The sequence below is a fragment of the Carcharodon carcharias genome, chromosome 17, assembly GCF_017639515.1.
Source record: "Carcharodon carcharias isolate sCarCar2 chromosome 17, sCarCar2.pri, whole genome shotgun sequence".
Classification (NCBI taxonomy): domain Eukaryota; kingdom Metazoa; phylum Chordata; class Chondrichthyes; order Lamniformes; family Lamnidae; genus Carcharodon; species Carcharodon carcharias.
The window spans coordinates 65,170,294-65,197,107 of record NC_054483.1 but is presented as its reverse complement, the minus strand read 5'-3'; the positions used below and the strand labels follow the sequence as shown (position 1 = coordinate 65,197,107).

The 26,814-nt window shown below is 42.1% G+C and overlaps 1 protein-coding gene across 4 annotated transcripts in view; it reads right to left on the bottom strand.

Moving 5' to 3' along the window:
- Nucleotides 1–5,753: 5,753 nt before the first annotated feature.
- fam204a (family with sequence similarity 204 member A) overlaps nt 5,754–26,814 on the bottom strand; it is an 84,017-nt gene continuing 62,956 nt past the window's right edge. For all 4 annotated transcript variants that reach the window (XM_041210517.1, XM_041210515.1, XM_041210513.1 and 1 more), the window contains exons 8-9: nt 23,111–23,217; nt 5,754–6,755 (exon numbers count right to left, since the gene is read on the bottom strand). In XM_041210517.1, coding sequence (XP_041066451.1) covers nt 6,704–6,755; nt 23,111–23,217 — 159 coding nt within the window. In that variant the 3' untranslated portion in view covers nt 5,754–6,703. The remainder of the gene's footprint in view (nt 6,756–23,110; nt 23,218–26,814) is intronic.

Here is a 26,814-nt window from a genome sequence, read left to right as displayed (position 1 = left end):
GATTAGCCGAGGGCCCGGTAATTTTAAGCGTTAAAAGTTGAATTTTTGTTTAGTCCTGTGGCGAACGTGACAGAAATGGAATGTGCACCAGACTTTTCAGGCTTTTCAATGAAATAAGCATAAAAATTGCATTCTCAACTGCCCCAGCCCCTTAACAAGCTCCTAAAGGAGTTTAATGGTTGGCAGCAAGCGGGTTCTCTATTCTCTCCTCTCTAGCAGCACTGAAAATTTCAAGCTTTCCCAGAGGTGTTGGGATCCCAAGGTTAGCTTCTACCTTTGTCAAGGGCAATTAGCGATGGGCAATAAATGCTGTTTATAAATGCCCTCACTCTGAAAAGGATAAATTAAAAAAACCTTCGGACCTCAGTTTTCAAATCATGCCAGCACCAGATGCCAAACACCACTCGCATTTGAAGATTCGGCTCAATGTCTGTTGGGGCAGAATTTTTTGCTGAGCGGGCAGGTGCATGTCCAAACCGCTCGAGCGTAAAATAGCGTGTGATGACGCTAAGTGTCCCAACGCCACTGCACACTCACGTGATATTTCGGTCGGTGGGTGTGCGTGGGAGTCGGAGCTGTGCCGCCATCAATTACGAGACCAGTTAAAAAGGTAATCAAGCTGGATTTCACATTGCCTGCGTGATTTGATGCTCGTCACTCGGGCAAAATGAGTAGTTGACAATTTGCTAAACCTCATTCAAGGCCTGGATAAAAAGGGTCAGGGGCATTGCCAGTGTGAGTAGTGAGGAGTTTTGGAGGTAGTTTGCTGCTGGTTGCTTATTGGTGCTTCATCTCTGTTCGGGGCTTCATCGTTAGCATTTCCAGGCTTAATTTAAGGACTTATTGGTGTCTCCAAGGCCCCTGGAGGATTCAGACCCTGTGGATCCTTCCAGGTATCAGGCAGCCTTCCGTTACCCTGGTAATGGAGACTGTGCTCTCCGCTGGAGGCACCTCCGCTGAGGAGGAAGAGTGGGGTAGAAGGGAGAGGAGGCCAGGTGTCCTAATAAAGCTTCCAGGGGAGGGACCTGTGGGAGGAGAGGCGCAGGTACAGGGAGTGCAGGGCCAGCAGGAAGTCCAAGGCAGAAGGGGCCGCAGAAGACGCCACCATTCTGCTGCTAGGGTTTACAGGTGGTGATGCAGCTACCTCAATATGTCTGAGGTGCAATGCCGAAGGAGGCTCCGCCCTCCCCAAGGGAGACAGTGACCTCCATCTGTCAGATGATTGAGCCTGACATCAGCTCTGACCGTGTAGGTGGACACCCCATGCCAGTGGCTCTAAAGGTCACAGCAGCCCAGTGTCCCTCCTGGGAGCCACCTCCTCCAGGAGGATTGCAAGGTGCTCCTCTAAAAAGCAGGGAGCCAGGTGTCCACCGACCTCCCTCCAGCCGTACTCAATTCCATTGCTTGAGTTTGCTAACACAGAACAGAAGTTCTTCCACGACAGCCTTCCCTTCCAGGGGCTGCCTGTGCAGTTTTTAAACTGGCCATTGGTTTGTCATTGGACCCGGCGGCCAATAGGACCCTGCCCCTGCTCGGCCCTTCCTGATTAGTGAGAAGCCACGTTTCATGCTTGGGGGGGGTGGGGGGGAAAGAGAGTGGGGGAGCGCACACACCTTAATTGGCTCACATGCATGAAATCGTGGTCAGGGGTCAATCATGGGCAGTGGCCAGTTTCCCAGCTGATCCCGGGCATGCCCGCCAAACTCAAAATTCTGCCCTATGTGCCCAAGAGAAATGCAATAATTTAGGAAAGTAACCTAAAATCCTAAGATGATTACCTCAGAATGAAGAACCTAGCAGTTTATTACATGTAAAATTACATGTAAAGCTCCTCAATTGTTAGTTACTAGTGGTCCTTGTAATGCAAATTCTGCATATACTGCAGGTGACTGAACTGAAGATATGTTGTTATATCATCAAATAGCTCTAACATTGGTTAACAGAAAGCTTGAATTGTCATTTGGTGGAGTAAGCTGAAAATCATGTTTCATAATTTCATATGTTTCTGCTCCTGGTCTTAGAATGTGGCAAGAGACAGAATCAGATGTACAACAAGATGTGCTTCTTGCATCACCAGTCACTACTCAATCTCAGCAGGGGGGATTGTTTGAAGAAAATGTCAGAAAGGTCCCTAGGACTGGAGACAAATCATCCCCAGGAATGAGACTCTTTGCATGCTTTTCTCGATTGAATTTTTAATTATTTCTTCAAGTCTCAAAGTGACCTTTGCTGTTTTCTTCATTTAACAGTCAAATGTTTTATGCTAGAAATATGCTGTTTTATGCTGTTTTGATAATTTATCTTATATGTTAATTACTAACAAAACCACATGTCCTGTGAACTTTCATAAAATTGCAGTGTGCCTAAATGACTAACATAGTATGATATGCATGGCTTGTTAACATAAAATGTTTGAATCTTGGATTGTAATTGTCATGCAATCATGTTCATTATGTTCAGAAGTGAGACATGTCAGCTCTGGCAACAATGGTAAATGTTCCCACATTAAGAAAACCATTTTTACAGGTTATATAGGAGAAATTCAAAGGCTGATTTGCAATTTACTTAATTTTCTTTGGCCTCCTAACCCTCTGCTTGGTCAAGAGAACCAGTATTACACTATACATTGACATGGAGCCTGATAGGATGAGGAATGATGTAGCTGAAATATTCTATGGTAATATAAGAATGCACTTATGGTTAAACAGGTGCACATTATGTGAACATTAAAAATACATCCTCACTTTAGAAGTGTAAATAAGAGACAATCTAACATATTTTATACCTTGTTCAGAAAGACCTTTAAGATTTCATTTGAAATCACTGAATGAATGTGTCTCCTTTTTCCAGAACTGTATGACAGATTTGCTGCAGTTTCCACTCGTGAACATAAATTATTACTTACTTTCTTATGGTAATTCAGTAAGCTGTCAGCATTTTCAAAGAAATGCAGTCCTGTGCTGACAAACCAGAAATGGCCCGAGGTGTATATAAAAGTACATAATTCTACCATGTAATTTACTACATACTGTATTCAAAACTGCAATTTTCAAAAGCTACTGTCATAACATCATAATATTAAATTTGTTAGCAAGTTGTCTCAGCCTGAAGTACCTGAAAACAGTAAATCAGTGGAACAACATTTGCTCTAAAATGCATCAATCAACCCACATGACATTCATGATACTGTCACTACCATCTCATCTATTCAAGGAACTGAACAATTTTACCAGTAATGCTAGTTCTTTAATTTCTCTGTACACCTCAGTGTGAATCATATGTTCAGAACATTTAACATACATATTACTAACGAAAACAAGTGTTCTATGTAAAAAGTAGTCACAGTTCTCTAATAAATATGTCGTAAGTATGCTGCAATTTTCATACGGCTAAAGAGACAATGATTTTGATCTTTATGGGGTCTGTATCCTTGAAACTTTAATGTTAAGATTCTTAAGCCATGGAGAAGTTATGTCAAACCATTTTTTGAGTTCTTTCATGAATATAATTTAAAAAATAAACTTGACCAACCAGAGACCAGTTTTGCACATTATCACTGGTTATTTTGCAATTATTGCCTGTGAACTACCTACCAATTAGATTCTAACCACTTATTAGCCTAGCTTCAACAGGTAAGGTCCACATTGTCCCTGACTAATAATTATGAAGTTGCATTGCAACATTTTTTTCACTAGCTTCTTTTATATTCATATGATCATTAAAAATAGAAACAGCAACAGAATTCCAAAGGGCAATTGTGGCTTTATGTTGTTTTCCCTAGAATAGAACATATTGCTCCATAGAGGACAGGAAGTATCAACAAGACTTCCTAATATTAAGATTACCAAGTCTTTTATTATCTGAAAAAAATGGTACGTGTAATCCTTTCAAGCAGATCCCTTTAGCAGAAAGCATTTATCGGAAACTTTTTCATCCCATTTTCTCCCATTCTAAACTGCCTGCAGGTGGTTCACAGCCATTTTCCTCTAGAAAATGACAAATCCCATTTCATCTGCCACCAATGCTAATATTTGATAACAAACAAAGCGGCCGCATCATTTAGAAAATGCCAGACAACTGCAATTCTTCCATCTCCCAAATGGAACCTTTCCCTTCTGCATAGTAGCTGCAGGAAGTGAGATTGATTCTCTCCTTCCCCCCACTCCCAAGTAAGGCAGCCATGAGTGGGATGGTAAACATCCAAATTTAAAGTTAAGAGTCAAGTGTACTAATTATAGAAGTTTTACAAACTTAAGCAATTTAAAAAAGCTCTCTGCTGTTAACTGGCTAGATTGACAATCATAGAGATTGCAGGCAACATTGCTTCTAAACTGCTTGGAATTGCAGCCGTGCATCAATCCAGAACATACTATGCAGGCAACAAGCAGCTGTGTGCAACAACGATTCCTTTAAGATGCACATATGTGCCTCCACGCAACAATCTTAAAGGGGCTGTGCACTGCAACAAACAGGCTGAGCAGGACAAAGGAAAATTAGGAACAGCATTGATCACAGCACATTGAAGGTATTATGTTAGCAGTTAAGATGATTGAAAATCTAAAGATAGCAGCAATTTGGGGCATGAAGGCAATGGGTTTACAGTATCACCATCCTTTAACACGCATAAGCAGATAAATGGATTTGGGGTATACTTCAAACTAGTAGAATATTAAATAACTGAAAACCAAAACATTCTATACTGCTATGAGCTTAAACACAGGCCTGCACTTTATCAAATGACCACTTTAAGTCAGATAGGAATGATGTTCTGGGGAGTGAGGAAGTGTTGCACCAGGAAGACAAACTCAATGAGAACGAGGTGACAGGCTCCGACAGAGGCAGTTTATGAGGCTGGAGACCCTAAAATCAGATTACATGATTTCTTCAAAGGACGTTTATGTGTAGCAGCTTTTCAAACCAGGAAGCGCAACAGGTTGGCACCATTGAAGAGCACACACTCATTGATGTCAAGCCCAGCTTTTGACTGACACATGGAAGTCCTCTCTTTCTGAGAGGAAGCCTAAGTGAAGTGAAAGTAGGGAAAATCCCACCCCCTTTCTGTTTCAGATTCACAGTACCAAGCTATCCATAAATTGGCACTAAATTAGTAATGTCAATCAGAAAGTTTATAAAGAACTTGCATTTATATGGCACCTTACATATCCCCAAAGCAATTCACATCTAATTAATTACTTTTGCAGTTTATGAAAATGCATTAATTAATTTGCACACAAGATCCCAAAATCAGCAGAGATAATTGACTAGGAAATTTGTTTTTGATTATAATAGTTAAGGCCAGGACACTGGTAGAACAGCCTGCTCTTCTTAGATAGTGCCATGGAGTCTTCTATGTCCACCTGAATGCCTGACCCTTTTAACATTTCAATTGATATAGCACCTCTAGCAATGCAGCTCTCACTCACTGTTGCAATGAAGTGTCAGTCTAGGTTACTTACTCGAGTTCTGGAATGGGGCTGTAGGGATATCTGTTGTAGAAAATGTAAAAATCCACACTGGATATGATTGCTGTGCTCTTCTAAGCTTGGGGCTTTGGTGAGGTTGTTGTAACTCAGCAAAAGGAACTTTATTTGTGACCAATACTGAATCCCAAAAGTGGGAAAGCATTCCATTCCGTTTTGCATTGACATCCACACTTTTGTAAACACAACATTTATATAAATGTTTTTTTTTAATTATTTCAATTGTGACAGAAACCACCTGGATGTTGGGCAAGTAAGAAACTTGCAAAATTGTTAACCAATTTTCTTTTATTAATTCCCAACTGCTACAGCACTAATAAAGTGAATTTAAGATGCACTAATTACATTTGCATAGTGACAAGATACACATCCTCTTTCATTTATTATATTACCAGTTTATTAGAGTACCTATATGATATGTTCCCACATACATAAACTATTACAAGCAGAAAGATGGTGGGTACTTTGTTAAAAATGGTAACAGGCTAACAAAATATGTTGATTTAACAAAAGATTGTGTGCTCGAATCAATCTTTATCCTACTGAAATAGTGAACACAATCAATATATGGCTAGCACTGGAGCAATTCATGAATACAAATGCATTCTCCATACTTTGTCCACCAGGCCGACTGTGAACTATTCTACTGCACAGCGACACTGAGTAACTTGAACACTTCATTGAATTAAAAGGTTGGGGGGGGGGGGGGTTGCAAAATCAGATCTGAGTAGTTTTTCCTTTCTTCTTTCAGCTACAATGTCGATGACTTGGCAATGCAAGAGTAGATAAAGCTCACATCACAAAATTAAGAGATTCTGGCAGATAGCAAGTCTTGGGACTTAAATTTACAACCTTCCAGTTGTAAATAGGGCACTCAGTGTTTCAGCTTGTGGGATGACAGAAGAAATTGCTACTTTGTTGCACATATTACTAAATTGTTCCACCAGAAGTTATGCCAGGGCTTGTTAAAGTTATTTATTGTGCGTCAAAATCTTCTTCCAATCTCCTTGACTGTGTTCAAATTTTAGACACTGAAGGCTAAATCATTCACAACCAGTTAATGTGCAGTTATGAAAGCAGCAAGGCACAGCCATTGTTACGTTCTTGTAAAGTGCTTCCAGATGATTCCCTTGAGATTGGATTGAGAGTACAAGTTCAGGTCAAGTGATTTAGCAGAGAACTTACTTTCAACACATCTCAATGCCCACTTCATTTTCAAGACATCACATATAGCCCATGTTGCTTTTTGTCTCCCATCTTCTCTTAGCTTCAAATCTGGATTGTATGGAAAAAAAAAGGATAAAACGTTACATTTTTATTTCATACTTTTATAAGCATAGAGTGGTTTGCTGATTTTGGCTCCTAATGGGCTATTTTACATAAGTAATTTTGAAAATAGATTCTTTCCACTTTTCACACTGTCCACAGCTGAGGAAACAGTCAACCTCTCCCAGATCTCTGCACACATCTATAGGAAAACAGGAGACATGAAGGCACACGAAATTAACTGAGGATTTCTTTTGTTCCTTCCTCCTCTTCTGCCCACCATATCAAGTTTACGACCTCAACTTACCAAAGCAATGCCAGGACAGATTTGGAAATCACCGTCTTTAAATTAAATAGTGGGGGCGATGGATCACATGAGGGAAGATGTGATAAGTTAAAGGACAAGGCAAGAGAGCAAGGGGCAATAAGGGAATGACAATCAGAGCATTGTAGGAATGGGCAGTGTGTACAAACATAAAAGTGTGACAGTAGATAAGGCCAGAGTTTGCAAAGTAGTAAAAAGACAGGATTAATGGTTTAGTATCTGAATGCCCATAGTATTCATAACAAAACAGATGAGCTGTCAGCTAAAATAGAAATAAATATGTTTGACTGTATGGCCATTACAGAGTAGTGACTGCAAAGTGGCCAATGCTGGGACCTGAATACTCAAGGGTACTGGAAGTTTTGGAAGTACAGGAAGCGAGGAAAAGGTAGTGGGGTTGTTCAGTTAATTAAGGATGACATTGGGCCATAACTTCCGATGGACTGTCACGGTCGAAAGTTCTTATCTTGAAATTCAGGCGATCTTATCTCGCCTGACATTCCGACTCAGGCCAGGGGAGTTCTGGGCAGTATAGCGTGTCCCTGGGACCTCGCATCAAGGGCTGTAGAATCAAAGGTAAGTAAATCACGCCCCCTTCTATATGGCACTAGGCGTAAGTTTAAAGGTCCTGCCAGGTTTAAAAGTCTTTGACAACGTAAGTGTATAAAGTATGTGGGTAGGATTTCGGGGGGGAAATATCAGGCCGGGTCAGGCATGGGGGTGGTGTTCAGTCAGGTCCGGTTGGGTGGGGCAGGGCTTGGGGAGTAGTTGGGGGAAGTCCCGTGGGGGGGTGGGTGGGTTGGAGACAGTCCTATGGGGAAGGGCGGGTGGGGGAGGGAAAGAGTAGTCGGGGTGGGAGGAGTCCCCTGGGGGTTTTGGGATGCGAGCGAAGTCCTTTGGAGGGCGGGGCGGGAAAGAGTCCCCATGGGATTTAGGGTGTGAGGGGAGTGCCATGGGGGTCAGTGTGGGTTTGTACAATAGGTACCTAGAAGCTAGAAGTAGGGTTTTAATCCTTCTGACTGGTTCTGGGTAACTATTGATGTAACACAGTTGGAACCATCCGAAGTTTGAGATTTAATTCGCATTTTCGGATGGTTCCCAGTGCATTTCCCAGGCAATTACCATGCAAACCTCACCTGGAAACTTCCAGAGCAGGTGGAGTTCCCCAGCGCATCTTTGGGTACCCCCCAGGTACGACACCCTAGAGCTCGGAAGTTAGTGCCCCTTAGTATAATAGTGAGAGATGGCCTTACTTCTAAACATCAAGATGTAGAATCACTTTAGGTAGAGATAAGAAATAGCAAAGGGGAGAAGGCAATTGTGGGAGTAGTTTAAAGACCTCCTAACAATAACGATGCTATAAGACAGGGTACACAGGAAGAAATAATTGGGTGGGGTGGCGGGGGGGAGGCTTCTAAAAAAGGCACTGCGATTACCATGGGTGATTTTAATCTACATATGGATTGGATGAATCAGATTGGTAAAGGTAGCCTAGAAGTTGAGCTCATTGAGTGTTTTGGGCAAATTTCTTAGAGCAGCATGTTCGACAGCCAACCAGAGAGCAAGCTATTCTAGACCTGGTAGTGCATGAGGCAGAATAAATTAATTACTTCATAGCAAAGGAGCCTCTAAGTAGCAGTGATCATAACAATTTGAATTTTGCATTCAGTTTGAGGAAGAGAAGAGTGGGTATAATACTAGTGTTTTAACCTTCAATAAAGGCAATTACAAGGGTATGGAGACCTGGCTAAGGTGAATTGGGAAAATAGGTTAAGGGGTAGGTCAGTAGAAATGCAACAGCAGAATTTTACAGAGATATTTTATAATGTTCAGTAAAGATACACTCCAGTGAGAAAGAAAGACTCAAGGAGATGAATGTACCATCTGTGGCTAGCTAAGGAAATTAAAGATAGTATGAAATTGAAAGAAAAAGCTTACAATTCTGCAAAGGTTAATGTTAGATTATAAAAATGGACAGAGTTTAAAAACCAGCAAAGAATGACTAAAAAATAATGAGGGAGAAATTCAAGTATGAGAAAAGGCTAGCTAGAAACATAAACACAGAGCAAGGGTTTCTACAAGTATTTAAAAAGGATAAGTAATTGAAGTGCATGTGGGTCTTTTGGGAGTGAGTCTGGAGAATTAATGAGAAATAAGGAAATATCAGAAATGTTGAAAAGATATTGTATGCCTGTCTTCACTATAGAAGACACAAATAACATCCCAGAAATGCATGTAAATCAAGGGATGAAAGGTAGTGGGAAACTTAAAACAATTATAATAACCAGGGGAAGTGTACTGAGAAAACTTCTAGAACTAAAGGCTGACAAATCCCCAGGACTTGATGGACTTCATCCTAGGGTCCTAAAAGAAGTGGCTGCAAAGATAGTGCATTGTTTGCATAAGTGCATTGTTTAATTTTCCAAAATTCCCTAGGTTCTGGAAAGGCCCCATCAGATTGGAAAATTGTAAATATAACTCCTCCATTCAAGAAATGAAAGAGACAGAAAGCAGGAAACAATAGGTCAGTTAGCTTAATATCTGTCGCAGGGAAAATCCTAGAATCCATTAAAGAGGTTATAGCAAGGCACTTTGAAAATCTTATTGCAATTAGGCAGCCTCAACATGGTTTTGTGAAAGGGAAATCATGTTTGACTAATTTATTAGAGTTTTTTGAATAAGTGTGGCATGCATTAACAGGGACCTGAAGATGTGGTGTATTTGGATTTCCCAAAGTGTTTGATAGTCTACGTCAAAGGTTACTATGCAAAATAAGAGCTCATAGTATATGGGGTAACATATTATCATGGACAGAGGATTGGTTAGTTAACAGGAAGCAGACAGCATCGATAAATGGGTCATTTTTGGGTTAGTAAGCTGTAACCAATGGAATGCCACAAAGATCAATGCTGGGTCCTGAACTATTTACAATCTATAGAAAAGACATCGGTGAAAGGACTAAATGCATGGTTACTAACTTTGCGAATGACATAAAGCTAGGTAGGAAAGTAAATTGTTTGGAGGACATAAAGAGTTTACAAAGGGATTTAGATAGCTTAAGCGAGGAGAAAAAAAATTGACAGATGGAGTAAAAAACGGTAAAATGTGAATCTGTCCGCTTTGGCAGGAAGAATAGAAAAGCAATATATTATTTAAATGGAGAAAGACTGCAAAACTCAGCAGTACAGAGGGATCTGGGCATCTTGGTGCATTTTTAAAAGAATTTATTCATAGGATGTGGGCTTCGCTGGCTGGGCCAGCATTTATTGCCCATCCTTAGTTGCACTTCAGGAGGGGTGGAGAGCTGCCTTCATGAACTGCTGCAGTCCATGTGGTGTAGGTACACCAACAGTGCTGTTAGGAAGGGAGTTCCAGGATTTTGACCCAGCGACAGTGAAGGAACGGTGATATATTTCCAAGGCAGAATGGTGAGTGACTTGGAGGGGAGCTTCCAGGTGGTCTGTTCCCATCTATCTGCTGCCCTTGTTCTTCTAAGTGGAAGTGGTCGTGGGTTTGGAAGGTGCTGTCTAAGTGAGTTTCTGCAGTGCATCTGTGAGGCCACTTCTGGAGTACTGTGTACACCTTTGGTCTCCTTACTTGAGAAAGGATATAATAGCATTAGAAGGTACCAACGATATAGGTAGAACTGAGAAAGAGATTCTGCATAGTCAGGATGAGGAGCTAGGCACCAAATTAAGAAACAGAACCTCAAAAGTTCCAGGCTATGTGCAAATTGGCATAGGGCAAATAAAATTAGAGAAATGAACACGTGGCTCAAAGACTAGTGTGGGAGAAATGGGTTCCAGTTTATGGGGCACTGACACCAGTATTGAGGAAAGTAGGATCTGTACCATTGGGGTGGTCTATGCCTGAACTGTGCTGAGGCTGGTGTTCTAGCAAGCTGCATAACTGGGAAAGTAGGGAGTGTTTTAAACTGAATAGTGGGGTCAAGGGATCAAATTTGTGAAGATGTGGTAATCCAAAGAGACAAGGCAAGAGGGAAAGGTTTAATAAAGGAAATGATAAACAGGGGAGACACAAAGGGATAGAGAGCACAAATCTAAGAGTAATACAGCAGACAAGGCGAGAGGTTACAAAAATAGTGAAGAGACAAAACTAAAGGCTCTGTACCTGAATGTACGTAGCATTCAAAACAAAACAGATTAACTTTTGAGGAACAGATTAACTGTTAGCACAAATAGAAATGAATAAATATGATCTGATAGTCATTACAGAGACATGGCTGCAGAATGACATAGATTGGGACCTGAATATTGAAGGGCATGTGGCTCTTAGGAAGGACAGGAAGCTAGGAAAAGGTGGAAGGGTGGCTCTATTAATTAATTATCATATTGGAGCTTTAGAGAGGGATGACCCAAGTTTAGGAAACCAGGATGTAGAAACAGTGTAGGTTGAGAGGAGAAAGGAAGGGATAATGGGAGGTTGTCAAAAAGGTACGGTGATAATCATGGGGGATTTTAATCTACATATAGACTGTAACAATCAGATGGGCAAAGATAACTGAGTTGAGGTCATAGAATGTTTCCCGGATAGTTTCTTAGAACTGCACATTCTGGAGCCAACCAGAGAGCAGGCTACACTAGACCTGGCACTGTGCAATGAGATAGGATTAATTAATAATCTCATAGCGAAGCCCCCCCTAGGTAGCAGCAGTCATAATATGACTGAATTTTACATTCAGTTTGAAGGAGAGAAGAGTGGGTCCAAGATTGGTATTTTAAACTTAAATAAGGACAATTATGTGGGAATGAAAGCAGATCTAGCTAAAGTAAACTGGCAAATGAGGTCAAGGGTAGGTCAAATTGATTCAGTGGCAGACATTCAAAGGGATATTTCAGAATACACAGAATAGATACATTCTGACGAGAAAGAAAAATTCCAAGGAGAGGACCATCTGTGGTTAAGTAAAGAATTTAAAGACAGTATCCAACTTAAAGAAAAATCATCTAATTGCACGAAGACAGCTGGCAGGTTAGATGATTTGACAGAACATAAAGAATAACAAAGAATGACAAAACGATTAATAAGGAGGTAAAAATTAGAGTATGAGAGAAAGCTAGCTAGAAATAAGAAGACAGACAGTAAGAATTTCTACTGATACTTAAATGAGAAGAGTTAACAAAGTGACATGGGTCATATAGGAAGTGAGTCTGGGGAATTAATAATGGAAAATAGAGATGGCAGATGAATTGACCAGGTATTTTGCATTGGTCTTCGCTATAGTGGATACAAGTAACATCCCAGAAATAGCTTTAAGTCAGTACTTGGCAGGGAGGGAAGAACTCAGGAAAATTACAATCACCAGGGAAGTGGTATTTAGCAAATTGGTGGAGCTGCGGGCTGACAGATCCCCAGGTCCTGATGGATTTCAACCTAAGATCTTAAAAGAAGTGGCTAGTGAGATAGTTAATTCATTGGTTTTAATTTTCCAAAATTCCCTGGATTTGGGGAAGGTGGCATCAGATTAGAAAATAGCAAATGTAACTCCTTTATTCAAAAAGGGAGACAGAAAGCAGGGAATTACAGGCCAGTTAGCTTAACATCTGTCAGCAGGAAAATGTTGGAAGCTATTAATAAAGATGTGACGGCAGGACACTTAGAAAAAATTCAAGACAATCTGGCAGAGTCAACATGGTTTTGTGAAAGGAAATCATGTTTAACCAATTTATAGGTTTCTTTGAAGTAGCCATATGTGCTGTGGATAAAGGGGAGCCAGTGGATGTACTGGACTCAGATTTCCAGAAGGCATTCGACAAAGTACCACATTAAAAATTATGTGTAAAATAAAAGCTCATAGCGTGGTGGGTAACATATTGGCATGGATAGAAGATTAGCTAGCTAACAGGAAACCATAAATGGGCCCTTTTCTGGTTAGCGGGATGTAACAAATGGTGTGTTACAGGGATCAGTGCTGGGCCCCCAACTGTTTACAATTTATATAAATGACTTCGATGAAGGAATGAAGTGGCTAAATTTGTTGATTATACAAAGATAGGTAGGAAAGAGAGTTGTGAAGGAGACATAAAGAGGTTGCAAGAGATCATAGGTTAAATGTGTGGGCAAAGATCTGGCAAATGGAGTATAATGTGGACAAATGTGAAATAAAAACGAAGCATATTATCTAAATGGTGAGAGATTGCAGAGCTCTGAGTTTCAGAAGGATGTGGGTGTCCTAGTGCATGAATCACAAAAGGTTAATATGCAGGTACAGCAAGAAATTAGGAAAGCTAACAGAATGTTATTGTTCAATGTGAGGGGAATTGAATGTAAAAGCAGGGAGTTATGCTTCAGTTGTACAGGACACTAAGGAGAACAAAGGAGAAATGGTCCCAGGTTTGCACTAAGTGCAGTAGCAGGCGGGAAAAAGAACGTTTTACCCGCCGGCTGCAATGGCGGCTTTTCACACCATATCGTCCCAATCCAGCCTCATTAATAATGCATTCCCAGGAAACACGCAGTTTTGATGGCACGTGGGATCTCATTTGCTTGCCACCCTATCACCTCGCTGCTTCATTACATTGGGCATTATATTTAAGGTGCAGCCATGCACACACCTCTCAGTGCTTCCAGCTCAGGACTGCTGCATGAAAGACATGACCCCGAAAGGCAAGACAACCGCAGTTTAATGACGCGTCCCTTGAGCAGCTTTTGGATGCAGTGGAGGCCTGCCGTGATGTCCTCTGCCCTTGCTCTGGCTGCAGGAGGGTCAGTAAGATCACTAATCCAGCATGAGAAGCGGTGGCAGCAATGGTCAGTGCCAATGCCCTGAAAAAAAGACAGCCACCCAGTGCCGCAAAAGGGCGAATGATTTCCTCCGTTCCACCAGGCGTAAGTCACTCTTTTCATCACTCTCAAGTCACAGACATACAAACCAATCACATATCTACAGGGCCCTCACTCAATGCCAGTTCCAAGGATATCACCATTCACTCTCTCACAGACACCTTCACTGTCCTCATCCCGTCGATGGGATATTTATCATCTGGCCTGGCAGGCGTCCTGCTTACACTTTCTCCATCTCTATTCATGCAGGACAAGCTGGCACACAAGAGGGAGAGGGCACAGACTGGTGGAGGAATGCCTGGAATGAAGGTCCTCACGGACTTCAAAAATAGAGCCATCCAGTTGGCTGGCTAGGATCTGGACTGTTCCTGTTGTCAGGAAGATATAATAATGTTATTGGAATTTATTGTAAAATAGTGATATCTATCTGTGTCTCTATATGTGTGTGTGTGTCTGTCTGTCTATGTCTGTGTGAGAGACTTAATTCGATTAAAGGCAGCTGGTCTGAAGGCTTTGATGTAAACAAGGGGAAAGTTTAGTATGTAAGGTGTAAAAGGATATTTGCATTTTGAAATAAACCAGACTAGATTGTTTTCAAAGAAGGGGTGAAATGTGTCACCTAGCCACACAAAATTGAGAAAAAGTGTGTTTATTTTTCCCAAAGATTACCGGTAAAATTAGTACTGAGAGAGATTTTTATTATTAGAAAGGTGAAGCCCAAAGACATAGGGAAACAATGAGAATTTGACTTCAAAGGGGAAAATATGCAAAATGGAGCGAAGGCTGTGTGTAAGGGTAGGCATTCTAAGATTTAACAAGTGTGAAATACCTTCAGCATCTAAGCTTAAAGCTGCTGTCTACAAAGAACTGAAGTTAAGGAAACTCAAGTTGAATTGGATTGTTCAGGGTATCAGGTTTCTTTGCCTGGGTCTTTTAAAATCTGTGTGGTTTACCTTTTCGTTACTGTAGCAAGCTTCAGAACATCAGGAAGGGATGTTCAATGCATTTCTCAGGTTGCAAAGCACAATGGAGAAATCCATCAGCCTTCAGCCTGAGGTGATAGCGCTGGCATGCCAAAGCACCGAGGTCAACACTGGTAGGATTGCGGTTTCCATGGAAACCTTTGTCCAGGACATCGGTCCTGCACTGTTGCACAGGCTGAACTCCATCACTGATGTCATTGTTGGCCTCCAACAGTGTCACAATGTGAGAGGGGTGAGGGGCAGCTCGATTTCACTCCAGCTACCCCTTCTACTCAAGGAGTCAGCCTTGGGCTTTCGGACACCCAAAGGGAGGAGCATCAGCAGATGCACACCCTGCGATCCACCCAAGTGATTCCGGGAATGTCCAGACCATCTGAATCCCCTTTCCTGTGACCCCAGCAGTTCCAACTCCACAGGCTGAGAAGGGTGCCACTGCCACACAGCAGGATCCTGAAAGCAGGTCAGGGCCCTCCAGGTCTTGGCCCTCCAGAGGACACCCACCAAGGTCTAGACAGAGGCATAGCAGTCAGCAGGTTGTTGCTGCCACCACCTCCACTGTGGATTTCGGGGGAGCACCAAAATGAAACGGCTGCATAAGGAAGGTTAAGGTGATGTAATCACATGGCCTGGGCACAGGTGTTAATCACTTGTGCATAATGTTCACTATTGTAAATAAACTCCCAAGAATGTCTCCCTGCCTGTGGCTCCTTGTTCTGATGAGCAGTGTTCGTGTCACTCAGATGTGAAACCTTGGCTCCTGCACAAGCTAACGGCAGGTGTCTCAGTTCAGGCCTCTTCCCTGTGCTCTGTGTAACCTTCAGACCAAAGTGATGGTCCGGCCTCACACTCACTGGACACATTACTGATGCCTGCATCTCAATGGTGCTTGTTATTGATGCCAGAATGTTGTGGGCAGGCTTCAGAGTTCTCTCATTCTCTCTGTGTGCTCTCAGCACTTTAAGGTGGGGCTGGCCCCCATCTCATCAGCATCTGTGACCAGTGACGCTGTGCACCTGAAGGGCTCAGGTGCTGAAGGCGGACAAAGGGTCAGGTGCATTTCAAGCTTCTTGGCTGCGTCTCCATATGACCCTGATCTCAGAGCGCAAGCCAGATAGGAGTCAAACATTCACAGAGGTTATGTGAAGATCAATGGAGTGTCCTCACTGCATGTCGTCATCATATTCCTGGAATTGAGTGACTATTAGGGCATCTGCTGTGTCTCCATGACAGGAGCCTTATCACAGAGGATATGTGCGCTGCCATAAACCAGACTGGAGTTTACAGATGCAACGTGAAGATCTATGGTGTCTCCCTACTGGAGTTTGTCATCATCCTACACATAGCTAGCAGCTATGAGGGCCTCCCGAGCGCGCCGGCCTCATCTAGCCAGTGCGATGCCCTCATCGTTGCCTTTGAGGACCTCCTCACCCCCAACCCCGTACATGTCTTCATTAGAGGAGACCTCCAGCTCCTCTTGCCGTTACAGCACCAGTTGTAAAGCGTGCAGCAGGTGACAACGATGTGTGACACCCTCTGTGGACTACATTGCCGGGCTCCACCAGACTGGTCCAGGCACCAGAACCTCATTTTCAGCATCCCGATGGTTTGTTCCACCAAGTTGCAAGTTGCAGCAGGAACCGCATTATATCTTTGCTCTGCTGCAGTCTGAGGCCGCTGCACGGGTGTCATCAGCCACATCCTTTGCAGGTAACCCTTGTCCCCTAGGAGCCATCCCTGCAGCCTCTGTGGGCCCTGGAAGATGTCAGGGATCTGAGACCAACTGAGAATGTAGGGGTCGTAGACACTCCCTAGGAACTGTGCACAGACTTGCAGGATGCGTTTGTGGTGGTCGCACACCAGCTGAACATTCAGCGTATGGAAGCCCTTGCTGACCACTTGTTGCGACAGGGGTCTGAGCACCATTTGAGTGTAGTTGATGTCACCCTGCACTTGAGGGAAACCGGAAATCTGGGAAAATCCAATCACTCTTGCATCCTGGTTTTCCTGGTCCCAGGCAAAACAGAGAAAGTTGTGTGCCCTCACAAAGATGACGTCCGTGACCCCATGGATACATTTGTGGGTGGAGGCTTGCGGTATCCCACAGAGGTCACCTGTGGAGCCCTGAAAGGAGCTACTGGTGTAAAAACTGAGCGCTGCGGTCACTTTCATGACCTCGGGCAGTGGATGCCCTCCATGTCCTTATGGCACCAAATCTTGCAGCAGCTGGCAGATGTGACTGGGCAGTTCCTCAGACAGTCTTCAGTGACACTGGTTCTCAGTCATCTGCAGGAATGAAAGGCGGCGTCTATAAACTTTGGGTCCAACTAGGCACCGACCAGCGATGGCTTGCTGTGGCTCTTCAGCAGGGTGTACGAGAGCCCCAGCTGCCCCTTCTTCCTGAGGGTGCTGCTCCTCCCTCCGCGCAGCCAGGCATCTCCGTCATTCTCCTCTCCTTCATCTCTGCTCTCTGTACTCTACAAGGCATACAGTAGGTCACCAGGCTCCATGTTCCTGATGTACGTCTCCTGCAGTTCAGAGAAGGTTTACTAAATGAATACCAGGAATGGGCCGGATGTCTTATGAGGAAAGACTGGGCAGGCTAGCCTTGCATCAGCTGGAGCTTAGAAGGGTGAGTGGTGACTTGATTGAAACATAAAAGTTCCTGAGGCGTCTTGACAGGGTGGATCTGGTGAGAATGTTTCCTCTTGTGGGAGACTTAGAACTAGGGGTCAGTGTTTAAAAATAAGGGGTTGCTCATTTAAAATGGAGATGAGGAGCATTTTTTTCTCTCAGCAGATTGAGAGTCTTTGGAACTCTCTTCCTCAAAAGGCAGTAGAAGCAGGGTCTTTGAATATTTTTAAGACAGGGGTAGATAGAGTCTTGACAAACAAGGGGGTGAAAGGTTATCAGGGATAGGCAGGAGGTTACAATTAGATCAGCCATGATCTTATTGAATGGCAGAGCAGGCTCAAGGGGCTGAGTGGCCTACCCCTGCTCCAAAGTCGTATGTTCATAGAAGCATTTCAGAGAAGGTTCGCACGACTGATTTCTGGGATAAGGGGGTTATCTTATGAGGAAAGGTTGGGCAGGTTGGGCCTGTATCCATTGGAGTTTAGAAGAATGAGAGGCTATCTTATTGAAACATATAAGATCCTAAGTGGGATTGACAGGATGCTGAGAGGATGTTTCCCCTCATGGGAGAGATTGGAACTAGGGAACTCTTAAAAGTAAGGGGTCTCTCATTTAAGATGGAGAGGGTCACTGGTCTGTGGAATTCTCTTCCCCAGAGGGCAGTGGTGACAGGCCCATTGAATATTTTTAAGGCTGAGTTCGATAGATTCTTGATTGGCAAAGCAGTCAAAGGTATAGGGGGTAGACAGGAAAGTAGAGTTGAGGACACAATCAGATCAGCCATGATCTTATCAAATAACGGAGCAGGCTCAAGCGGCCAAATGACTTACTCCTGCTCCTAATTTGTATATTCATCTATACGTTTGTCACCCATGGTAAGGCAAGTTGTGTACTCCAATGTGCGGCACCATCACACCACCTGTGACTGATGGTTTGTACAACTGAAAAATTATGAGCAGGGCAAACATTTTATCAAAATAAAAACAGAAAGTACTGGAAAAACTCAGCAGTTCTGACAGCATCCGTGGAGAGGGAAACAGAGTTAATGTTTTGAGTCTAATATGACTCCTTCAGAACTGATGAGAAGTAGAAATGTGATGAGTTTTATGCTGTTGAAAAGAGAGAAGAGTCAGGTGGAGCGAAAGATCAGGGATAGGTTAGAGGGTAGCGCAGATTAAATGACAAAGATGTCATGGAACAAAGGCAAAGGGATAGTAATGGTAGTAGTAAAGGAACAAAGCTTTGGTCCAGTGCAGGTATTAATAGCAGAATAAAGGTCAGCGCTGTCTGAAACCAAACTGGCACTAACTAGGGGAAAAATATACAAAATGAAGGACAGAGTTCATGGTCTGAAGTTGTTGAGCTCAATGTTGAGTCCAGAAGGCTGTAAAGTGCCTAATCGGAAGAAGAGATGCTGTTCTTTCAGCTAGCGTTGGGCTTCACTGGAACATTACAGCAGGCCAAGGACAGAAATGCGAACTTGAGAGCAAAGTGTTAAATGGAAATGGCAAGCGACCAGAAGGTCAGGATCATGCTTGTAGACTGAACAGAGGCATTCCGCAAGGTGGTCACCTAATCTGCTTTCGGTTTCCCCAATGTAGCAGAGATCACATTGTGAGCAGCAAATACGTAGAATAAATTGAAAGAAGTACAAAAAAATCACTGCTTCAGCTGGCAGAAGTGTTTGGGGCCTTGGACAGTGAGGAGGTAAAAGGAGCAGGTATTACATCTACTGTGATTGCATAAGAAAGTGCCGTGGGGAGGGAATGAGATGCTGGGTGTGATAGAGGAGTGGACCAGGGTGTTATGGAGGGAATGGTCCCTTTGGAATGCTGACAGGGGAGATGGAGGGGGGGGGGGGGTGCGGTGTTGGTGGTGGTAGGTGTGTTTGGTAAAATATTCTGTCAAATTGGGGCACCCTATTATTAACAGCACAATGTTTTGAAAAAATTCTGAAGACACAGCAAATTGTGATTTCATGTCATTGTTCCCACTGGGACTGGTCGAGTCATTGATCTTTTTGCAGTGCCTGCCATTTGATTTATGATGTCAGTGCACAATTCCCAATGAATCCACATCCATGATGTGCACAGCTGGCCAATAAACTATTAGCACCTCAAATTTTAATGTTTTTTCCAGCACCAAAGCACCATTATTTCCTTGGCTTGACCTGCATATCATGGGAATCTTGCAAGTGGGAAGAAAATGTTTCTATTGTGAATCATGGGTCAGTCAGTTTGTAGATGTCTCTGACAGGAAAGGTTTCAGCAAGGATTGGCACCGGAAGGTGAATGATATAAAGAGTTACTGGGCACACAGTAATGACCTTCAATGGTGTTAATATACTGGGATGGTGCTATATTATAGTAAACAGCTCATTTTGATTTACAAATAACATATTTTGGTGATTTTTGTTTCAAATTCACATGCAGTAAGTAGCACCTCATGTTCTGAAAGTAACTTTTTCTTAAGCTGTCTACTTAATTTTCAATATGCTTTTCTGGAATGTGAAGAAAATGATTGCTCCCAGTGTTTCTCACCTTGACACTGCTTCATGATGGAGCTGCTTTACATGTTCACTGCAGAGATTGGGTGTAAATGAAGGGACATGTTGGGTGGCATCTTCCATTAGACAACTCAGTGCAAGCACAGATAAAAATTTACTCAGGAACACTGCTTTTTTCTCACTTTTCTGCTCTTACAGGACCCATGGGTAATTTTCCAACATGTTGAACAGCTAACAGCCTGGTTGTCAGTTAACATAACTCATAACATGTTACTAAACAAATTATAACATTAGCCACCATGGTGATTTGAAATCATGACAAGCGAGGTGTGAAGCAAACACCTTAAGAGGCTACCTGCAATTTGTTAAAACAAAAGCAAGCAATAAAGCTTAATATTTTTAACATAACATGGAAAAGCTGAAATAACTTTTAGTAATATAATTCTGAAACAAATAATCTGCACAATATCAAATTTGATAATGACTCAGATTTTCCTGTTAAATTAACAGTTAGACTAATAGTGCTGCTGTTATTTAAGTAAAAATGGTACAGCAACTTCAGGCATGAGCACATGCATTGTTAAACTCAAATATCCAAAAGTTGCTCTCATTCCACGGTTTGCTTAATGAAAACGGCATCTCGATGTCAAGTTCACCACTGGAATGGACTGAAGTTGTGGTTATTTCTGCAGTAGATATGAATTAAACTCAACATAGAAAGTTCAGTCTTGTCCATTCCCGTCTTGTGTCTTTTCCTAACAATGTTATCTGTTAATTACTCCCAAACAACTTCTCTGGTACTGAAAGTTAACTGTTATATGGGTAAAGATTAATTTTTTGTGTTTTAATTGTTTTTTTAAACTTATTCTTTTTGATTTCTCTCTTTCTCTTAATTCAAAGCTTTCTTTTCCTTGCTCTAATTCTTGTTCTGTGCCTGATTTGGCATTGAGTTCATCCACTTTAATTGATACTTCCTTCTCAGTCCTTGTACTATTAATTTCATAATCTTTCAATCTGATTGATTAAAGAGATGCACAGTTGCTAGCCTTGTTCACTCAGATGCACTGCAGGAATTCACCAATGCTCCTTAGACAGCACCATCCAAACCCACAACCACTACCACCCAGAAGGACAAGGGCAGCAGATAGATGGGAACACCATCACCTGGAAGTTCCCCTCCAAGTCACTCACCATCCTGACTTGGAAATATACTGCCAGTCCTTCACTGTCGCTGGGTCAAAATCCTGGAACTCCCTTCCTAACAGCATTGTGGGTGTACCTACACCACATGGACTGCAGTAGTTCAAGAAAGCAGCTCACCACCACGTTCTCAAGGGCAACTAGGGATGGGCAATAAATGCTGGCCCAGCCAGCAAAGCCCACATCCCGTGAATGAATTCTTAAAGTTTATGTCATAGTTAATATCTGTAAAACTATGTAACATACCTAGCTCTATTACCTAACATATCTGTGGCAATAATATATTTGTTATACATTAACCCTTACTGGTATTATCAGAAAACTCTGTAACCTTTGAGTTGCTGGATTAATATTTCACTTCATAATCAAGCCCTAGATTCGTCTACAATTAGAAAAGGCATGTTTGGAGAAACTTCCTCTTGATTTTTCTCACTAATTGCCTTCAGCTGTCACCTCTCTTGAGAAATTGACATGCTGCTGAGGTACAGTTCAATAGGTAATATCTCATTGAGCTGTCCATTATTCATATAAAAGCCTGGGCAGCATGTGTCCAGCAGGCTACTGGATGGCAGGGTGCACGATCAGGAACCCTGCTTGATTTCCCTCTCCCTAAACAAAAATGTTGAGGCTGAGAGTCAAACCCAATTACATAACTGAGATCAGTTAACTGAATTGAGACCCAAAATGACCTGGAACTGTCTTTGTCTCTGCAGCTCAGCTTCTCAGTGGTTATAAAGATACTCAGCAGTCAGGGCACATATCAGATCATTATTTTATTCTTCTCCCTTTCTAATTCTACCTTCTTTTCCTATTATCTAAATGATATTGCATTACATCCTCCCTACAGTGTCTATTTTCTCACTTACATTATAGCATTCTATTTTTACTATTTAGACCCAGTTTCCTGTGCCTCCACAATCCATGTTCAAGACCACAACCATTTCACCAAAAATGCATCTTGTTTGGAAAATTGCTTCAAAAGTCCAACACATTAGCCAGTCAGGAAATTTTTTTTAAATTTCATTCGCTCAACAGATCGACATCAAACTACTGACATAATCTTTGGCCGACAACAGCAACTTTAATAAATAAAAAATGCAGACAGACATTACAATCGGTCATCCAGAAGGTGACAAAATCAGTTACTGATTTTATAGGTGATACTCCAAACTTAAAGTTAATTGTACAAGACACTTCACAGCTAAAAAATCTCTCAAAATAAACTATTGTTTTCCTTTATCCTGTGTTTAAATGGTGATTGAATGACAACCAAAATAGACAGCTTATTACAAAACCAGCTCTGTCAAAGATTCTATTTCAGTGAATTCTGCATATCTAACTAATCTTCATAAATATATCACATAGATTTCTATGGAAACACAGAGGGAGGAAAAGAAAAATAGTTATCAGATCATTATTAGACAACAGCATGAAGCAGTATTGATTTCAGTTCCCAATAACCGATAGCTAGAAGTGCTCAACCGCAGTACTTATAAAAGTGTGGCAAACATTGCTTACTTCTGCAGTCTCCTGCTCTGCCCCCGTATCCTAAGGTGTGTCATTCATTTTATCCAATTCAAAAAAGGGTCAATAAACGTGAAGCCTGTTTGGAGCTGAACCCAGACCTGAACCCAGATTTTTTTACAGTCGGATGCCCGTACAAAAAAATGCACATTCTTTTGTATAAATGAAAGCAGTGTATTTGATCTTGTGAAAGGCTTACTGAAACAGCTACAGTACCATTTTTTAAAAAAAAATCTGCTGCAGCCCATGCCGCAAGCCCATTAATCCAAACCTTGCCAGCTGAAAATCATACTTAAAGGCAACTAATCGCACAAGAAACATTCTTGTTGTGTTGATTACTTTTCAAGTTCAACAGGAAGTGTTTGAAGTTAATTGGTAAAGAATGACTCACCCCCAAGCAAGTTGCTTCTTCTTTTGGGCCTGCTGAGAAGCTTCAGCCTCTTGGTTGACTTTTGCAAAATCACGGCAATTGACAGCTTTGGCAATTTTCACACCCAGCTATTGAAAGACCAAAGAACATTAGAAAAATGAAACACAAAGGGCATACAAAAATAAAATTAATTCTAATATCTTTCGCCTGTCTTCGCTTTTCTAACATAAAAGACAATGGGTAGAATTTTCCCTCTGGGGGTGAAAAACAGAGGTGGGGTTTGTTTCTGGGTGTCAAAGCCACCCCCAGGGGTGTGGGGTAAGTTGCTCATTGTGATTTTCAGGTTCCCTGTGCAAATAAGGGTGGCCAGGCTCTCGAAGTTGCAGGGCCAATCAAAGTCCTTTCAGCTTGAAAGGAGCAGCAGGCTGCAATGTAAGTAACGGAGAGGGCACTCCAAGGTGGAGGTGCCCTTTCTCCAATTTTTTCAAATCTAAATTAAAAAATGGCTGGTGCAGCCAGGTCACCGCTATGGTTGGGGGAAGGCGAGGGGGGTGGTGTGAATTGGACCATCTTACAGAGCAGCCTGTAGCTGTTCCTACATCCAGAAAGATAGGAAGGGCCTCTAGGTCTATCTGGAGTGCTGGTGCCCTCTACCCTGTCATTGCATGGCCACCTCCAGGCACCTAAACTGGTTTACTCCTCCTGCTGGAACCTGGAGGCCGAGTGGAAAATGCTGCATCTGCAAAAATGGTCCAGAGGCAAGCTGGGGCTAAGAAACTGGTGGAGCTGCAAATCCAGCACAATGAGACCCTCTGTATATGCAAACTGATCCAAAAACAATTCAAATAAAAAACATTTCTTTCTCCTCATTCACATCTAGTCATAATAAATCTTAAACTAAATCCTCCTGTTTTCACAATAAACCTTATTGAAAGACAAAAATGACAAAATATGCTTAATCCAAAAGTGAAATAAATTCATGCCAAAGTGCAAATTGTACACAAAAATGCAACAGAATTACATTACAGCCAAAAGCACAGTATGCCAAACTTTGACTGAAAATTCTACAATCCTCCACGTCAAGAAATATTTTGCTTTTGTGGTGGCTTGAAGGGAGGGGGATGAAGAAAACCGCAATAACTTGAAAGCTATGAGTGCAATGGTGAAACAATTTATTAAAACCAGAATGCAGAACAAGATCTGTCACAGGCTGTTCATGTGAATGGCCTGCAGTCTTACATTTCAGTAGATTATGTCTCAGCCCTTGCTGACGCAGTTCTATCCCACAAATATTTCATACTATTTATTCTTTCTGACCATAGTATAGTACCATACACATTTCTGCATCAATATTATTCAATTTAGCTTACATTTTGTTTCCTTCCTTTCGATTTGCCGCAAGCTGCATTTCTGTTTAAGTTCTCAGGATGTAGGCGCTCTGACTAGGTTTAATTTATTATACAAATAAGATTTATAAATTAATTTATCTTTAGTTGGGCTAAGGCGGTGGTGTGGAGGTGGGGCTGTCTTCTCCTAGAATCACTGTAGTCTTTGTGGTGATGATGAAACTCCACAATGATGCTGGGTAGAGGGTTTAAAGTACAGAAGTGCTATGATGTCATTATGTTCCCTGCCTTTGATTTACTCAACAAACCACCAGGAGTTAAGTCAGTATTTTTCCTCTCATCACTCAATGGCTCTGGACCATATGATTGCATTGCACAGGGTACCCTCCAGCAGTGCATCCATAGGGCCGTTCTTTATGTGGGATTCAACAGGCCACTTGATCACAGAGGATGTCACAGCTGAAACAAGGGGCAAGATTTTAACACATTCAAAACCCACTCACTTACAAGGAGTTAAAATGAGGCCCAAACTGTTCACATGCACTCCTCTAACTGGAATCACTCAGGGGCAAGGGTGCTTGAAGAATTGCCCCTTCTTCATGACAGTGATATTGAAGCTGACTGCAGTGGTCCAAACACTGCTGATCTAAGTCAGTACAAATCAGGGTTTAAGCTTGGGTGGTTAATTTTCCAAATGAGCAACTGGTTAGTTATCATCTTGTCTTTTGGCAGAGTTAAGTTCCATCTCCTCAGATTGTGTCATCCTTCAGCATGACACCTCCACCAAACATATCTTCCATTTCTTTTTAGCATTCTGAAGGGATCTTTCCCTCTGCAACACCATGGTCCACTGTTCAATCACCCCAACAATTCCTTCTCTTCCCACAGTGCCTTTCCATGCAAGCACAGGGTATGCAACACTTGTCCTTTCACCTCTTCTCTCCGTACCATCCAAGGCCCCAAACCTTTCCATTCCTTCTAGGCGAAACAGCGGTTTATATGTGCGTCTTTCAATTTAGTATACTGTATTCGCTGTTTACAATGCAGTCTCCTTTATTCAGGGGGAAACAATTTCAGGCATAACCTTTGCCCCCATGTTGTTTCCATTTACTTTGCAGGTTTGGGTTTGTTCTAGTTTTTCTCTTGTTTTAGCTTTCAATCTGCCAGTCCCACCTCCTCTAGCCACATCTTTTATTTCTTTACTTACACCATTACCACTCCCTTTGGTCTTGCACCACCAACTCTTTTGTCATTTAATCTCTCCTGTCTTCCCTAGGGAACCTTCACAGAACTTCCCTTTTGTTCTTTTTCCCAATGTCCCCCCATTGCTTAAAATCTAGAACATTTCTAACTTTTCTTAGTTCTAATGAAAGCACTGAATGAAATGCTTACTATTTCTCACTCCACATATGCTGCCTGACCTGCTGACTATTTCCAGCATTTTCTGATTTTATTTCCTCAGATTGTGTGTATGAAGACTACATAATTCTTCTTAACCAACAATTTACTTTTATATTTTCATCCTTTTCTCCTCTTCTAGGTCTTCTCAGGTCATGTACTGTACTCTATAAGTATGTAACATGATCCTCAGTTCCTATCAACAGCACTCTTCAGCTTGCTGCTACGTGTGTGAGATTTGCCCGAGGTAACTCTGTATAATTTATTATCTGTAAGAAAGCATCTGGCATCTCTACTTGGCATCTCTCTCTGAAAATCTAGTTAGTAAGAATTAATTGCAGGCAGAAACTTGTTTACACAACTTGCAGTAATAATGACTGTGTCATGAAATTGTCACCCCCACCCAATCTCTGTGATCTGCTCCACTCCCACTACTCCTCAGAACTCTCCATTCAGCTGATTTTGACCTCTTTTGCATCCTCCCTCCATTTCATAGAATCATAGAATGATTACAGCACAGAGGAGGCCACTTGGCCTACTGTGCCCACAGTGGCTCTCTGGAAGAGCAGCTCACCTAATCACACTCCCTCGCCTTTTTCCTGTAACCCTGCAATTTTTTTTTCACTTCAAATAATTATCTAATTCTCTTTTAAAGGCCTTGATTGAATCTGCTTCCACCATACTCTCAGGCAGAGCATTCCAGATCTTAACCACGTGCTGCATAAAAAAGCATGCTCACCTTTCTTCTTTTGCCAATCACCTCAAATCACTGTCTCTGGTTCTCGTTCCTTCTGTCAATGGGAACAATTTCTCCCTATCTACTCTGAGCCCTCCTGATTTTGAAAACCTTAATTAAATCTCCTCTTAATCTTCTCTTCTGCAGGGAGAACAGCCCCAGCTTCTCAAATCTATCCACGTAGCTTAAGTTCTTCATCCTTGGAACCATTCTCGTAAATCTTTTCTGCACCCTCTCTAATGCCT